Source organism: Palaemon carinicauda, chromosome 16 (genome assembly GCF_036898095.1).
Source record: "Palaemon carinicauda isolate YSFRI2023 chromosome 16, ASM3689809v2, whole genome shotgun sequence".
NCBI classification, from domain to species: domain Eukaryota; kingdom Metazoa; phylum Arthropoda; class Malacostraca; order Decapoda; family Palaemonidae; genus Palaemon; species Palaemon carinicauda.
Window position 1 is genome coordinate 20062995 of NC_090740.1, and position 16667 is coordinate 20079661.

A 16667-nucleotide genomic window follows, 5' to 3' on the forward strand; every position below is an offset into this window, starting at 1 on the left:
CAGCATGTAATGTTTCAATTGCTCTGTCTCCAAGAGAAGGAACAGAAAAAATGAAGGACAAAAGCCAGTTATTCTACCATTCATTCCAGACTTACATTAGCACATTACTAAAGACAAGATGCTTCCTATCCTGTGTGGGACCTGGGATAGCTATAAAAGCACAAAGGTACCAAAGAACTTGTGAGTATACTCCTAGTAGTAAAAGACCATGAAGGTGATTTGACACTTCCAGAACCTAGCCTTCAGCACCTGACCTACTGATAGGTTTCTTTTGAAGGCTAGGGTTGGGGCCTATCAGCCTGACTTCGTGAGCTCTGGTCCTTGGTGGTACCTCGACTCTCTCAGCTGTCTAGACATGCACTGTCTTGATTGCCTCATGAAGCCAGAAGGAGATTGCATTCCTTGACACCTCTTTCTTGGTCCTGCCAGTGGTAATGAAAAGTTAATGTAACTCAGGCTGTACTTTTCAGATAGCACCGCAGAGCCCTCACAGGACATAAAAGCATATTCTCTTGATCACCAATGGACGCTTTACGTAAAAAGGGGATGGAGAAGGTCTCAAACCTGGGGTCACACGCTGACAGGTTCTAGGTTTTTGTCACAAACTCTGGCACAAAACTAAAGGAAACCACCTTCCCCTCTCAGCGTGAGTGACTAAATATGCGACAGTGCAACACGCCTACTTTCTTCACCGATGTTAAGGTTAGTAAAAAGACAGTATTGAAAGTCAATTTTTTTATTTATGACCTCCTTAAAGGCTCATACTGGGTATATGTAAGAGGTTTGAAAACAAGGGTCAAGTCCCACTCTGGGGGCCTGAAGGCCAGGGGTGGGCAAGACTGATCACAGCCTCTCGTGAGCATAAACAACTCCTATGAGGAGAGGTCTATACACTTTAGTAGATAGACCATGCCTATAATTCAAGTGATAGTCTTTGACAGCCGTGGCTGAGAAGCACTTCTCTGACTAAAGGAAGACGAGGAAATCCGTGATCTGTGCTGGAGTTGCTCTGACCAAAGAAGTATCCCTTCTACAACATCTATCGCAGAAAATGGCCCCTAGTAGACAGCTGTAGAGGATCATTGCACGCATCCATACATCTATGTAGAGCCTCGCAAAAAGCCTTTTGCTCGGAGGAAATGTTGGATAATCTCCACCTGTTGGCAAGCAGGCTGATTCCCAGAGAACTCCACGAGGCACAAAGCCTCTCCACTACACATGGAGGAGGGACCACTCTAACCCAACAACCTGCCCCTGGCATTGTGAGTACAGTATCTGCTAATAAGTGTATCTTGTCCGGAACGTACCTAGCAAACAACTCTACGGTGTAGAATGTTGCCCACACGTGCATCCATTTTGTCAGTTAGCAGAGAGGCCATTAGACTGTGCCTCCTTTCTTGTTGATGTAGGCCACTACAGTGGAGTTATCGCTCATCAACACTACCATGTGCCACCTCAAATGGTCTTGGAATTCTTGCCCAGTTAGAAAGTTGCTTACATTTCTGGGATGTTGATGTGCAGAATCATTTCCTCTTGTGACCAGACACCTGAGGCTCTTTAGGTGTGCGAATTTTACCTTGAGGCCTCGATGCATCTTAAAACAGTTGCATGTCTGGAAGTGTACAGTCAAGTGGGATTCCCATAGTGAGGTTTTCCTTGTTCAGCTGCCAGGTAAGATTGGACTATGCTTCCTGTCCCACCAGAACAGGATGGAACAGGGGATCCCTGTTGACTAACCAGTGATCCTTCAAACACCACTGAAGAGACCCCTGGCGAAAAAATCCACGTGGATAGAGCTTCTCCAGCAAAGAAAAGTGGCAGAGAAGCTTCTGTCAGTGCCAAACTGGTACTTATACTGTATCTTGAACTAGAATGGTATGACTCTCGCTGCTACCATGTCTATCAGCATACCCAAGTACTTCAACCTCTGCTTGGGAATGAGATTTGATTTCTCCCAGTTCATTATAATCCCCAGATCGAGACAAATTACAAGAATCTGATCTTGATCCTGTAGCAAATGCTTCGCCAATGAGACCAGGATCAGCCAATTGTCGAGATATATCAGCAGACGTATCCTTTGTGAATGAGCCCAAGCTGCTACCAGGGTGAACACACAAGTTTACACCTGGGGAACCCTACACAGTCTGAAGACAGTCTTGAACTTGTACACCAAACCATAAAGGGAGAAGCGGAGGCACTTTTGAGAGGACTGATGTACAGGTACTTGAAAGTACTGTTGTCTTTCAGATCCAATGACAGCATGATCTCTCCCTCTCAGATGGAAGACAGCACAGACCACACAGTTTCCATACTGAACTTTGTTTGTTGAATAAACTTGTTCAAAGCAGAGGTTGACAACCAGTCTCCTGCCCCCAGTTGACTTCTCCACCAGGATAAGCCAACTGTAGAAGCCCAGAGACTCTTCTCGAACGACTTCAAGCATATTCTTCTCCAACATCCCTCTCACCTTTGTCTGCAAGGCCAGGGCTTTTGGTAAGGTTGCTGGATCGGAGGAGAACTCTCTCAGTAAGTGAGATAGGGGGGCTGACGGTCCTGAAAGGGTAGTAACTAACCCTCCCAAAAGGACATTCATTATCCAAGGTTCAGCCACATGCCTTTGCCTCGCAAGACAGGCAACCAGCTACTCTCAGAAGCGGAAGACGGGGAACGCTTCTATCCAAGGTTCCTTCTCCCTCCCTTCTTCCCACTTCATGGAAAAACCAGATTGGGGCACTCAAGAAGGGCATGGAAAAGCTGTGCATGCCCAGGCTCTTTTCAGGAAGAGGTTGCAGGCATTGTTGATTGGGGTCTTTGATCCCGATACTACAGGCTTGGCTGAACCTGAGGGTTTGGCCAGTTCCCTTGAAAGGGCTGGGACCCTTGAAGGAGACAGCGCTGCCTACACACATACTGTACTCCTTAAAGGACACATAGCACCCGTATCAACGACTTCTTAAGCGACAAAGCTACTTCTAGGCTAACTTGTTTTGAGAAAATGGAAACCAAGGGATCACTTCTCTTTAAAACCCAGCTAACCAAATGGTTTGCTGACTGGTGAGCAAGGAAGGTCACTCCCTTTCTGCCAGACAGCACAAGACTCTTGTACTTCTCCAAAGACTCTGGGGTCAATAGCCCTACTGTCTTTCCAAAGTACATTACAGTCCCTTCCCACTGATCAAGCCAAGAAACAGCCAACTAAGAGAGCTGAGAAAGACATACCTCCTGCCTCGAGTCTTTCTACAGAGAATGAACGTTTTTTAATCATGAACAGGGTGACAGGCTTCTCTCTTCATGGACGACAGATCTATCTTAATGTTTTTACTGATCTTAAGATATTTTATAGTATTTACTGTCATTTCTCATATATTGTTGATTTTTTCCTTATTTCCATTCCTTGCAGAGCTATTTACCTTGTTGGAGCCCTTGGCCCTGTAGCATCCAGTTTTTTAACAAGGGTTGTAGCTTAGCTAGTAATAATAATAATAGAATGAACTACCATTAAGTTGCTGAAAATGTTATTTTCATTAGTAAAATAAATTTTTGAATATACTTACCCGATAATCATGTAGCTGTCAACTCCGTTGCCCGACAGAATTCTACGGGAGGGATACGCCAGCTATCACTATACTAGAAGGGGGTGTACTCACCAGCGCCACCTGTGGCCAGGTACTACAGTACTTGTTGTTGACGCCACCTCACTTTTTCCTCGGTCCACTGGTTCTCTATGGGGAGGAAGGGTGGGTCAATTAAATCATGATTATCGGGTAAGTATATTCAAAAATTTATTTTACTAATGAAAATAACATTTTTCAATATTAAACTTACCCGATAATCATGTAGCTGATTCACACCCAGGGGGGTGGGTGAAAAACCAGTGTACAAGACTAAAGGATAGCTAAGTATCCCGTATTTCATATAATCAGTTATCTCAAAATAACAATGAAATAATAAGTACCTGGTAAGGAAGTCGACTTGAACCGTTACTGTGCCTTTATTAAGTTCGTCTTCCTTACTGAGCGCAGCGTTCCTCTTAGGAGGCTGAATCAACTCTAAGGTGCTAAAGTATATAGGGCTGCAACCCCTACTAAAGGACCTCTACACAACCTCTAACCCAGGCGCTTCTCAAGAATGAATTGACCACCCGCCAAATCAAAAGGATGCGGAAGGCTTCTTAGCCTACCGTAACAACCATAAAAACAACAATAAAAGCATTCAAGAGAAAGGTTAAAAAAAGGTTATGGGATTAAGGGAATGTAGTGGCTGAGCCCTCACCTACTACTGCACTCGCTGCTACGAATGGTCCCAGGGTGTAGCAGTTCTCGTAAAGAGACTGGACATCTTTAAGATAAAATGATGCAAACACTGACTTGCTCCTCCAATAAGTTGCATCCATTATGCTCTGCAGAGAACGGTTTTTATTAAAGGACATCGAAGTGGCTACGGCTCTCACTTCGTGGGTCCTTACCTTCAGCAAAGCAAGGTCTTCCTCCTTCAAGTGAGAATGGGCTTCTCTAATCAGAAGCCTTATATAATACGAAACCCCGTTTTTGGACATGGGCCTCGAAGGTTTCTTGATTGCACACCTTAAGGCTTCTGACTGTCCTCGAATAGGTTTTGACCTATTAAGATAATATTTCAGAGCTCTGACAGGGCAAAGAACTCTCTCTAGCTCGTTACCTACCATGTTGGAGAGGCTAGGAATTTCAAACGATCTAGGCCAAGGACGTGAAGGAAGTTCATTCTTAGCTAAGAATCCGAGCTGTAAAGAACATGTTGCAGATTCGGATGTAAACCCAATGTTCTTGCTGAAGGCATGAACCTCACTGACTCTTTTAGCTGTTGCAAGGCAGACGAGAAAAAGAGTCTTGAGGGTAAGGTCCTTGAAGGAAGCTGACTGGAGAGGTTCAAACCTAGGTGACATAAGGAACCTTAAGACTACGTCTAGATTCCAGCCTGGAGTGGGTAGACGACGTTCTTTAGAAGTCTCAAAAGACTTAAGGATGTCTTGAAGGTCCTTGTTGGAAGAAAGGTCCAAACCTCTGTGGCGGAGAACTGAAGCCAACATACTCCTGTACCCTTTAATCGTAGGAGCTGAAAGGGATCTTACATTCCTTAGATGTAATAGGAAGTCAGCTATTTGGGTTACAGAGGTATTGGTAGAGGAAACTGCATTGGCTCTACACCAGCTCCGGAAGACTTCCCACTTGGATTGGTAGACTCTACGAGTGGATACCCTCCTTGCTCTGGCAATCGCACTGGCTGCCTCCTTCGAAAAGCCTCTAGCTCTAGCGAATCTTTCGACAGTCTGAAGGCAGTCAGCCGAAGAGCGTGGAGGTTTGGGTGCAACCTGTCTACGTGAGGTTGACGTAGAAGGTCCACTCTTAGAGGGAGAGTCCTGGGGACGTCGACCAGCCATTGTAGTACCTCTGTGAACCATTCTCTTGCAGGCCAAAGGGGAGCAACCAGCGTCAGCCGTGTCCCTTCGTGCGAGATGAACTTCTGAAGGACTTTGTTTATGATCTTGAACGGTGGGAATGCGTAAAGGTCGAGATGGGACCAATTCAGCAGAAAAGCATCCACATGAACTGCTGCTGGGTCTGGAACTGGGGAACAGTACAAAGGAAGCCTCTTGGTCATGGAGGTGGCAAAAAGATCTATTGTCGGCTGACCCCACAAGGTCCAAAGTCTGTTGCACACGCTCTTGTGGAGGGTCCATTCCGTGGGGATGACCTGATCCCTTCTGCTTAGGCGATCTGCTGAGACGTTCATGTTGCCCTGAATGAACCTCGTAACTAGGGTGAGGTTTAGACTTCTTGACCAAATGAGGAGGTCCCTTGCTATCTCGTATAGGCTCCTCGAATGGGTCCCTCCCTGCTTGGAGATGTAAGCCAAGGCTGTGGTGTTGTCGGAGTTCACCTCCACCACCTTGCCTAGCAGGAGGGACTTGAAGTTCAATAGGGCCAAATGAACTGCCAGTAGCTCCTTGCAGTTTATGTGGAGCGTTTCCTGTTCCTCGTTCCACGTTCCCGAGCACTCCTGTCCGTTCAAGGTCGCGCCCCAGCCCGAGTCTGATGCATCCGAGAAGAGATGAAGATTGGGGGTCTGAATCGCCAACGATAGGCCCTCCCTGAGAAGGAGATTGGTCTTCCACCACAAGAGAGTGGTCTTCATCTCTTTGGTGACCGGGATAGAGACTGCTTCGAGCGTCAAACCCTTGTCCCAATGAGCTGCTAGATGGAATTGGAGAGGGCGGAGGTGGAGTCTCCCTAGCTCGACGAACAGGGCCAACGATGAAAGGGTCCCTGTGAGACTCATCCACTGTCTCACCGAGCAACTGCTCCTCTTCAGCATGCTCAGGATGCAATCTAGGGCTTGGCTTATCCTTGGGGCCGATGGAAAAGCCCGAAAATCCTGACTCCGAATCTCCATTCCCAGGTACACAATGGATTGGGAGGGAATGAGCTGGGACTTTTCTAAATTGACTAACAGACCCAGTTCCTTGGTCAAGTCCAAAGTCCAGTTGAGACTCTCCAGACAGCGACGACTCGTGGAGGCTCTCAACAGCCAGTCGTCTAAATAAAGGGAGGCTCTGATGTCCGATAAGTGGAGGAATTTTGCAATATTCCTCATCAGAAGCGTAAACACCATAGGAGCTGTGCTTAGGCCAAAACACAGGGCTTGGAATTGGTAGACAACCTTTCCAAAAACGAATCTCAGGAAAGGTTGGGAGTCTGGATGAATAGGAACGTGAAAGTAAGCATCTTTCAGATCCAACGAGACCATCCAGTCCTCCTGCCTGACCGCTGCTAGGACCGACTTCGTCGTCTCCATAGTGAACGTCTGCTTGGTGACATAAGCATTGAGCGCGCTGACGTCCAGCACCGGTCTCCAACCTCCTGTCTTCTTGGCCACCAGAAAGAGACGGTTGTAGAAGCCCGGGGATTGATGGTCCCGGACTATAACCACTGCCTTCTTCTGTAACAGGAGCGACACCTCCTGGTGCAACGCTAGCCTCTTGTCCTTTTCCTTGTAGTTAGGAGAGAGGTTGATGGGAGAAGTGGTCAGAGGGGGTTTGCGGCAGAATGGTATCCTGTAACCCTCCCTCAGCCACCTGACAGACTGGGCGTCTGCACCTCTCTTTTCCCAGGCTTGCCAGAAGATCTTGAGTCTGGCTCCTACTGCTGTCTGGAGAGGAGGAGAGTCAGTGTTTGCCTTTGGAAGTCTTGGAACCTTTCCTAGACTTGCTCCTGGAAGAGTCTGGACGGGAGCTTCCTCGGCTGGGGGCTCTACCACGAAAGGGCGGAATAAACCTCGTAGCAGGAGTATCAGCCACTGGGGTGCGATAAGTCCTGGGGACTGAGGGAGCAACCTTAGTCTTACGAGCTGAAGAGGCCACAAGATCATGGGTGTCCTTTTGAATCAGGGCCGCAGACAAGTCCTTGACAAGCTCTTCGGGAAACAAGAACTTAGAGAGCGGAGCGAAAAGGAGTTGAGACCTTTGACAAGGTGTGATGCTGGAAGAAAGGAAGGTACAAAGCTGCTCCCTTTTCTTAAGCACTCCTGACACAAACATTGAAGCAAGCTCGCCAGATCCATCCCTAATAGCTTTATCCATGCAGGACATTAAGAGCATGGCTGAGTCCTTGTCCGCAGGGGAGGTCTTCTTGCTAAGGGCCCCCAGGCACCAGTCTAGGAAATTGAACATCTCAAAGGCACGAAATACACCCTTTAGGAAGTGATCTAGATCGGAGAAGGTCCAGCAAACCTTAGAGCGCCTCATTGCTGTTCTACGAGGAGAGTCGACCAAACTTGAGAAGTCAGCCTGGGCAGAGGCAGGTACTCCCAAGCCTGGTTCCTCTCCTGTGGCATACCATACGCCCGCTTTAGAAGTGAGCTTAGTCGGTGGGAACATAAAGGAAGTCTTCCCTAGTTGCTGCTTAGACTGCAACCACTCCCCTAAAATTCTTAAAGCTCTCTTAGAGGACCTTGCAAAGACGAGCTTAGTATATGTAGACTTGACTTGCTGCATGCCCAGCGAAAACTCAGATGGCGGAGAGCGGGGGGTAGCAGAGACAAAATGGTCCGGGTATACCTCTCTGAAAAGAGCCAGGACCTTACGAAAGTCAATAGGTGGAGGAGAAGACTTGGATTCTTCCACGTCTGATGAGGGATCCAGGTGTGCAGCCTCTTCATCAGAAACCTCATCACCAGAGTGTAGCGAAGTGAGAGGTAAGGTATGCTGAACAGCAGAATCTGCACGAGCGGGAGCAAAAACGCTTGTGGTTTCATCCTCAAGTCTCTGTTGCTGAGGTAAAACCTGAGGTTCAGGCTGCAAAGGCTGGTCAAAAGGAGTAGCAGAAGGTAGGCGCATGGGTTGAGGAGGCTGACTCCTGGCATGAGTGTCTTGACTCAAGAGTTGCGCTTGCTGTAAGGGTAGCGGATGCGCAGTAGCAGGTTCCTGAGGAACGAGTTGAGGTTCCTGAGGTGTGAGCTGCGAGAGTTGAGGTAGTGGCTGCGCAGAACGCAGTTCTTGTCTCGCGAGTTGAGGTTCCTGAGGCGCAAGGCTAAGGTGTTGAGGCTCTCGCCTTGAGGAGGGTTGAGGTCGCTGCAGCGAGAGCTGAGGTGTCTGCCTCATGGATGGAAGAGGTTGTCGTACCTCAAGAGAGTGTAGCCTCGCTGGTGGAACCGCAAGTGGAAGCGGAGGAAGTAAGGCATAAGCTTCCTGTTCCCATTGCTGAGGTTGCCTTAAGGAAGGCGGAGGGTGCTGCACACCGCTGGAAACTGGCAACTCAGTACGTGGTAAGGTATCCTGAGGAGCCTCAACATCGTACGCCAGGCAGACTGGACTGCGGTTAGGCGGAGCGATCGCAGGAGTAGGTGTAACCTTCTCAGCCTGACACTCACGCATTAAGACCGCAAGTTGTGACTGCATGGACTGCAGTAGAGTCAACTTGGGGTCGGCAGACACTAAGGTCTGCTGAGGCAAAGCCTTAACAGAAGATGAGGTCTGTTGCGGCAGCACCTTACCCCTCTTAGGAGGAGTGCAGTCAACTGATGACTGCGGCGAGTCAGAGCTGATCCAATGACTGCAGCCAGGTTGTAGAGTTCTTGAGGTCTGGACTTTGCGTTTGAGAGGTCTTGAGACCTGAGTCCAACGTTTTCTCCCTGACAACTCTTCAGCAGACGAGTAAAAGACGGGCTCAATCGTCTGCGGGTGGGAGTGACGGTCTCTGGAAGACACGCCCGCAACCACCGAGGATACTTCTGTGCGCCGATCAAGGCCTGCCGAACCCTTTTGCCCTTCGACATTGCTTCTCCCCTGGGCTTGGGAGCTTGCAAGAGGTCCCGGACTGGGAGGACGACTGGCACGCACAGAAGTACCCTCACGCACCACACTGACACTGACACTAGCACTTGGCACTGCACTGACACTAGCACTTGTCACAGTACTGGCACTATTACCTCCCACTGCACTCTTGACCTTAAGTTCCTTGACTTCGGCCATAAGAGACTTATGATCACTAACCACCGATTCCACTTTGTCACCTAAAGCCTGAATGGCACTCAAAACAACAGACATATCAGGTTGAGGGCAAATAGTAGGTTCGGGGGTAGCCACTACAGGGGGAGGAAAAGGTAGGGGATCATGAGGTGAGGAAAAAAGTGAAGAGCGAGAAGAACTCCTCCTAACTCTCTCTCTCTCTAACTTGGTTGAATATTTAAGAAAACGGACAAAATCAAGTTCCGAAAGTCCGGCGCATTCCTCACATCGATCTTCCAACTGACAGGGTCTTTCCCTACAGTCAGAACAGGCGGTGTGAGGATCTACCGAGGCCTTCGGAATACGCCTATTACAAGACCTACATCGTCTATGGGGTGGGGCTTGTGAAATGTCAGACATCTTGAATCAAAGAGTTAGCCAAGTGGGATTCCAAACTAAGCAAAAAGATCGTTAACCATAAATCAGAACTAAATAAAAGCTATCTAAGCTAATATAGAAGTTTTCCAGTATAGCGACAGCCGAAATCTGAGAGAAATACTTCACCAAAAGCCGTGAAAATACTCCAAGATCATAAGCGTATCCCAGAACGTCTTGCCGGAAGCACGACAGAGGAAAAAGTGAGGTGGCGTCAACAACAAGTACTGTAGTACCTGGCCACAGGTGGCGCTGGTGAGTACACCCCCTTCTAGTATAGTGATAGCTGGCGTATCCCTCCCGTAGAATTCTGTCGGGCAACGGAGTTGACAGCTACATGATTATCGGGTAAGTTTAATATTGAAAAATTATTAACTAAAGTGTCCTAAAATATACAGTTAATGGTCAAAAGAAAAGAACTCACCTTAGTAACAGAAAAATTATGATTCCCAAAGCAGTCAAGATTTAAAAAAAAAAAAAAATTTGACTAAACAGCCAAAAAATTGATTCTCTGCATGGTATTGGTATAAGGTTTTTGGAAAAATTGGCACAGTCCTCATACACCTAGGAGTTAAATGACATTATTGACCCCTACGTATGATATAAGGGAATGTGGGTCTAACAAAAAGGCAATTAATTAAACCCTTGGTACATAAATTTATCAAACTAAAAGAAGACATACCTTTCTAATCTTTCTCCAAATTCTACTGAAAAATTACCAATATCTCTCAAAAATACAAAAATAAGCTGACCTTGAAAGGCCGGTAAGTGGATAGTGCAAACAACAATAATTGCAAGCAGTTCTTGGTACTCAAATTACCATAAGGTAGTATTCCTCCTAACAAGTTGGGCTACAAGATGACTAGGCATTACACAAGAGAAAATGTCTCTCTTTCTTTTATAAACAGGTCGAGAAGGATTAGCTTTGATATTGTTAGCATGATGACTATTGGCTAAGATTCACTGAAATACTATTCCTTCCATGTAGCCAAAGGAGCAGTTAGAAACATGGCCTATATAGCCATATCTAACTAACTTATCATAAAGGACCTTCCAAGTAGGGGAAAAAAAAAAGGACTACAATGGCTCTAAAAACCAAACACAGCTAAAATGATAACTGATGCAAGGAAAGGGATCAAGATTTTTTACTTATCAACACATAGACATCAGAGAACATTTGCAGTCCCTCTCCTCCTAATAGGTTGGGCTATAAGATGACTAGGCACCACACAAGAGAAAAGGTTTCTCTTTCTTTTATTTATAGGTTGAGAAGCATTAGCTTTGATATTGTTAGCATGATGACTACTGGCTAAGATTCACTGAAATATTATTTCTTCCATGTAGCCAAAGAAACAGTTATGGACATGGCCGATATAGCCACATGTAACTAACTTATCATAAAGGACCTTCAGAGTTGGGGAAAAAAAAAAAAAAGACTACAATGACTCTAAAAACCAAACCCAGCTAGAATGACTGATGCAAGTAAAGGGATCAAGATTTCAACTTGTCAACTTGTCAACACATAATTGTCCTCTCTCTTTCAAGCAACATTCCCATTATTAAAGAAGATTCAATATAAGGGATATAATAGCCATTAAATAGGTAAATCTAAGGACACTAAACTGTCATTGAATTAGTAGTTTAAGAAACAAGAGTAACGGTCACTACATAGGTATAGTTCAATGTACTGTACCTGTAATATTTTACTTTCTAGCCTGAAAAATCTCAGCAATAATCCAATACTTGATTCAGATCCATACTGTGTTGAGTATTGTGCAGTGCCAATGTCTAGTATTAAAAGAGGACCCCAGTGCTTGAACCAACCACTATCCTTGGCTATGCTCCGGAACTAAAACAAGATTTCAATGAATAAGAAGGTTAAGATACCTTTGGAAACTCATGCAACAAACTACAGATCAGCCCCACAAATGCTACAGCAAAAACTGGAAAAGGCCAGTACAAAGAAAATGTTAAGTGCCCTTTTCTTGATCAAGGATACAACAAGGATTGCTCCATATCTACGCAGCTAGAAAAAGAGGAATAACTGTACAAATAAATTAATTCACATAATTTGTTCACACCTAGGTGTTACATGACATTACTACTGCCTCTTCATCTTGACCTTTGTTTAATAAATAAATATCATCATAAAAATGCTAAACATAATTGGTTTAAAACTGGTTTGTAGTAGCTCCATCAACTGCTCACACTGAAGCAATTCTCTGAAGAGGATATCATTTTGTAAAAGTATTGATAACCTGTGTGTAAAAGCATCAATACTGAGGAGGGATAATCCAATATTCACTTCTGATTAATGACAGCAATTAATGAATATTTGTTAAGGTACTGAACAATTTTTAATACTGTAAGAATAGATAAAAATATTCCCTCGTATGCATACTTCATTAGCTACTACTGTACTATTTATCATTTTAAGAACATTTAGAGTGAAATATATTACAAAAGTGTTCTTCATTACTACAAACAAGATATTTTGTGTCTAAAATTCTGGAAACAAGGAAATGGCATAGGATTACATAATGGCCAACCTTAAAAAAATGACTTATGTACACCATACTGGTCCCAATACAATTTTGATTGATATGTTTACCTCTGAACCAGCACATTGAAATATAAAACAAGGGAGTTTGCATTTGTTTATAAAAGATTATAAATAACAAAAGACAACTTACTTGCAGCATAGGCAACACCTTGGGCATGATTACCACTACTGTGAGTTACAATTCCAGGACTGTTGGGGTTTCTTTTCTTCTCCAAAAAAACCTGGGATAGAAAAAAAAAAAAATAACATAAGAACCACAGGTATAACAAAACAATTCTGTGGAGGCCAGAGTTGTAGTACAGTATTACTATTGTACAGTACTCTGAAAATGATGGCAGTAATTATAAATGTATAAAGGGCTCAACATATTGTTTTACATTGCTGTACATGGTTGGATGAATGGATTTATGTAATTTGTGCCACAGCACAGGGAAATCCACTCTGCACTTAGGTGAAATTGGGGAAAATCAAACAGTGGATATATGCTGTTTTATTTTCAACCTGTGTTAAAGTATGACGAGATAACTTTTGACTTGATATTTTCTATAACCATCCTCTTTTTATTTTGGGGGGTTTAGAAACTGTGAGTTTTCTTATTAGGATAAAACCGGGAATTCAATAAAACATAAGATATAAAATAAATACAGTACTGTACTGCAATGTCTTCCATAACCTAAAGCCAGAGTATCAACAGGCAAGTGCAGACGCAGTGTGTATAATGGAGACCATCATGTTAAGGTTCTCTAGAAACTCATCACAGGACATCAAATGCTAAATTCATATTTTAACAGATGACACCTCACCAACTGAGACGCTCGACCAATCACTGGGAAGATGACAATATGACCTTGCCATTTGTTTACCACCGGAAGCCATCTTTTCCCTATTATTACCAGTGCAAAGCAAGTTCTTTATTTGAGTGAGTGATGAGAATAAATTTTAGTCAGCTGATTCCCATTCAACTTTTTAAAGAAGTATAATGCATAAGGATCAGTTTGGTTTTTGGACTTGGAAGTGAATTTACTTCTTGTCTTCATTTGGTTACAGAAGACACAGTTACATATAACAGTAGCTATTAGCTAATTTGACTATCATTATTTGCTCCCCCTTCCATTCTTTTCAGTGAAAAATATAAAGCTTTCATTAGTTTTGTTTTAATCTCATTCTAACTTGGTTTTGTAAATGAGAGAGAGAGAGAGAGAGAGAGGGAGAGAGGGAGAGAGAGAGAGAGAGAGAGAGAGAGAGAGAGAGAGAGAGAGAGAGAGAGAGAGAGAGAGAGAGAGAGTTATTATGATCTTGTCTAACTTATTCTTGAACTCGTTTACCGTATTACTGTTTACTACATCCGCTGGAAGTCTATTCTATGTATTTTCTATTTTGTATGTAAAGAAATTGCCGCATTTAGTGGTGTTGTATATTTTCATTTCTAGTTTGTATACGTTACCTCTAGACTGATTTGCACTAAGCGTGAATAGATTGTTGTACAATACATTTGTTATTCCTTTAAGAATTTTGAATGCCTCTATTAACTGTCCCCTTAGTCGTTGAGTTTGTAGATCAAACAAGTTCAAATGTTCCATCCTCCATCTATATCCAAATTCCCCTAGTGTTGGGACTAGTTTGGTGACCCTAGCTTGTACTGCTTCCATTCTATCTATATCCTTCTGAATACTTGGAACCCAGAATTGAACTCTGTATTCTAGATGTGGTCTTACTAGTGATGTGTACAGCTGCAGTACAGTGTCTTTGTTTCAGTATTTTAATTGTCTCTTTATGTAGCCTACTAGTTTCAGTGCTTTCTTTTCAGTTTTTATGCTCTGTTTGGTGAACTTCAAATCCTTGCTGAGAATAATACTGTACTGAGATCTTCCTTCTGGTCCACACTTTCTATTTCATTACCCAGCAGTGAGTAATCTGACTGAGGGTTACTATAACCTATGTGCATGACTTTACATTTACCACAGTTGAAAGGCATTTGCCATTTTCTGGAACATTCTCCTAACTTCTGAGTTCGCAGCATTTATACCCAATTTAGTATCATCAGCAAATTTGGCTATTCTACTAGTTAATACTAAATCTATGTTGTTGATGTAGATCTGAAACAGCAATGGTCCAAGGATGGATCCTTGAGGCTCCGCTTGTAAAAGCTGCTAACTCTGAAGCTTCTCCATTGATTACAACTCTCTTCTCTGTTTGTAGCCAATATTTGACCCATTCGAAGTCTCTTAATGGGCTAATGTTGTTTTTGATTGGTTTCCTACTGCTTACATATGCAAAAAAATTCCTTTGGGTTTTCTTTACTGGCTGAACTCACTCTTTTCTCTTCATTGATCTTGGCCTTTCTAACTAGTTTATCTACTTTTTGGCTTAACTTCTTGTGCTCGGAAATTTCATGAATTAAAGCCTGTGGACCCATTGATTTATGTTTGCAGTCTGTACTTCTTATTGCATTGGCTATATCTCTGTTGAACCAATTAGGTTATGGAGTTTCATCTGGTAAAATTTTTCTATGCGATATACAGTATATATATATATATATATATATATATATATATATATATATATATATATATGAGAGAGAGAGAGAGAGAGAGAGAGAGAGAGAGAGAGAGAGAGAGAGAGAGAGAGAGAGAGAGAGAGAGAGAGAGACTTACTTTTTACGGCTCTGCCCCTTCTCTGTCAGGTTACCTAATCCCATACCTCTTTTCTGCCTCCTGTACTGAATTGGTCAGATTGAGAGCCTCGAAAGGGCTATACATACACAGGTTACTTCCATTTAGAAGATGTAGGTGGTCCTGATTGGAGTCTCGAGAAGATCAAGGCAGCCTTGTACTGTAATGAACCCGCATGCATGACCATACCTAATGTTTGTCAACAGATGCCCTTGAAGGAGGCTGTGTGGTGGATCAGGGAGTCATGCAAATTACATCCCCACTGCCACCTGCATGCGACTCCAAGGCAAGAAGGAAATGGACCCCTATACTGGAGCATTCTGAAGCACCAGTGCTCTCTTGACTAACTAGTTTCAGAATCTATACACCAGAGCATCTCTCTCCTTCAAAACCTAGTAAGCCCATTGGTATGCTGCCAATTGGGATAAAAATTATCACTGTACAGCACATGGGCCAGCACAAGTCTCTTGTACTTTTCCAAAGAGTCAGAAGTTGATAATCAGAGCATCTCTCTCCTTCAAAACCCAGTAAGCTCATTGGTATGCTGCCAATTGGGATAAAAATTATATCTGTACAGCACATGGGACAGCACAAGTCTCCTGTACTTTTCCAAAGAGTCAGAAGTTGATAATCCTGTAGTCTTTGCAAAGTGTGTCTAAGTGGTTAACAATGGTCTAGCAACAGACTGCTTGCAAGGTGGCAAAGCCAGACATCTCCATGACCGCTGACTCAAAAGCCAAGAAGGGCGTGTCTTTTGATCCAAGTCTCTGGTAAGTTAACCTGAAGAGGGGCTGACACTGAAGACTCAAGTTTGTAGAACCTCGCTGCCCCTAGTACGAGGGGGATCTTGTTGGAAAGACAAGGAGTGAGAGTTCTCTGATCCACAGATTTGATCTTCAACAAAATTCGGGCCAACTACGGGTAGCATAATCTGACCCTGCCAGCTCCAGAAAAGGTCTCAACCCTTGAACGGTACCTAAGTGTCAATAAAGGACCAAGGACCTACCTAAAGCTGGTGCCACGGTTGCCACGGCCAGTAAGTTGCACTTATGACTAAGTGTAAGAACCTCAAAAAGGGCACACTTCGACTGTGTTCTCTGCCTCAATTATTACTTGATGAAGGTCTGGTACATTCAAGGCAAGAGTCCTGAGTATCCTCAACCGTTGCAAGGGATGAAGGTTCGACAACTTGCTCAGAAGATCTGTCCCTAGAATACAACCAGCGAAGTAATCTGGGGCTGATGCGGGACCAAGCTAGTTAGTTGTTGCCGGGGAGAGAAAAATCTCTGGCACTGATCAAACAAGAGACAGAAGAGTTATCAAGTACCCTTCCCTCTGTTGATTGAGGTGAAGAGTTAGCTTATGCCAAGAGGGTGCCATGTCATCTCAACCACAGGCTATGCACAACGAGGTCTTTAAGAAATGCCACTTTCTCTATTCAGGATACCAAAGCCTCCAAAAAAAAGAAGCGAGTAGCACTTTTCTGTCCGAGTAGAAAAGGTGAGGGAGGGCACCC

At 44.1% G+C, this 16667-nt stretch overlaps 1 protein-coding gene across 2 annotated transcripts in view; it reads right to left on the minus strand.

The window, feature by feature from the left end:
* The window catches only part of LOC137654972 (serine racemase-like), an 87133-nt gene that overhangs the window by 67083 nt on the left and 3383 nt on the right, over positions 1–16667 (minus strand). For both annotated transcript variants that reach the window (XR_011046767.1, XM_068388872.1), the window contains exon 3: positions 12610–12700. Coding sequence is in view for 1 of the 2 variants with exons in the window: in XM_068388872.1 (XP_068244973.1) it covers positions 12610–12700 (91 nt within the window). In the remaining variant the exon portion in view is untranslated. The remainder of the gene's footprint in view (positions 1–12609; positions 12701–16667) is intronic.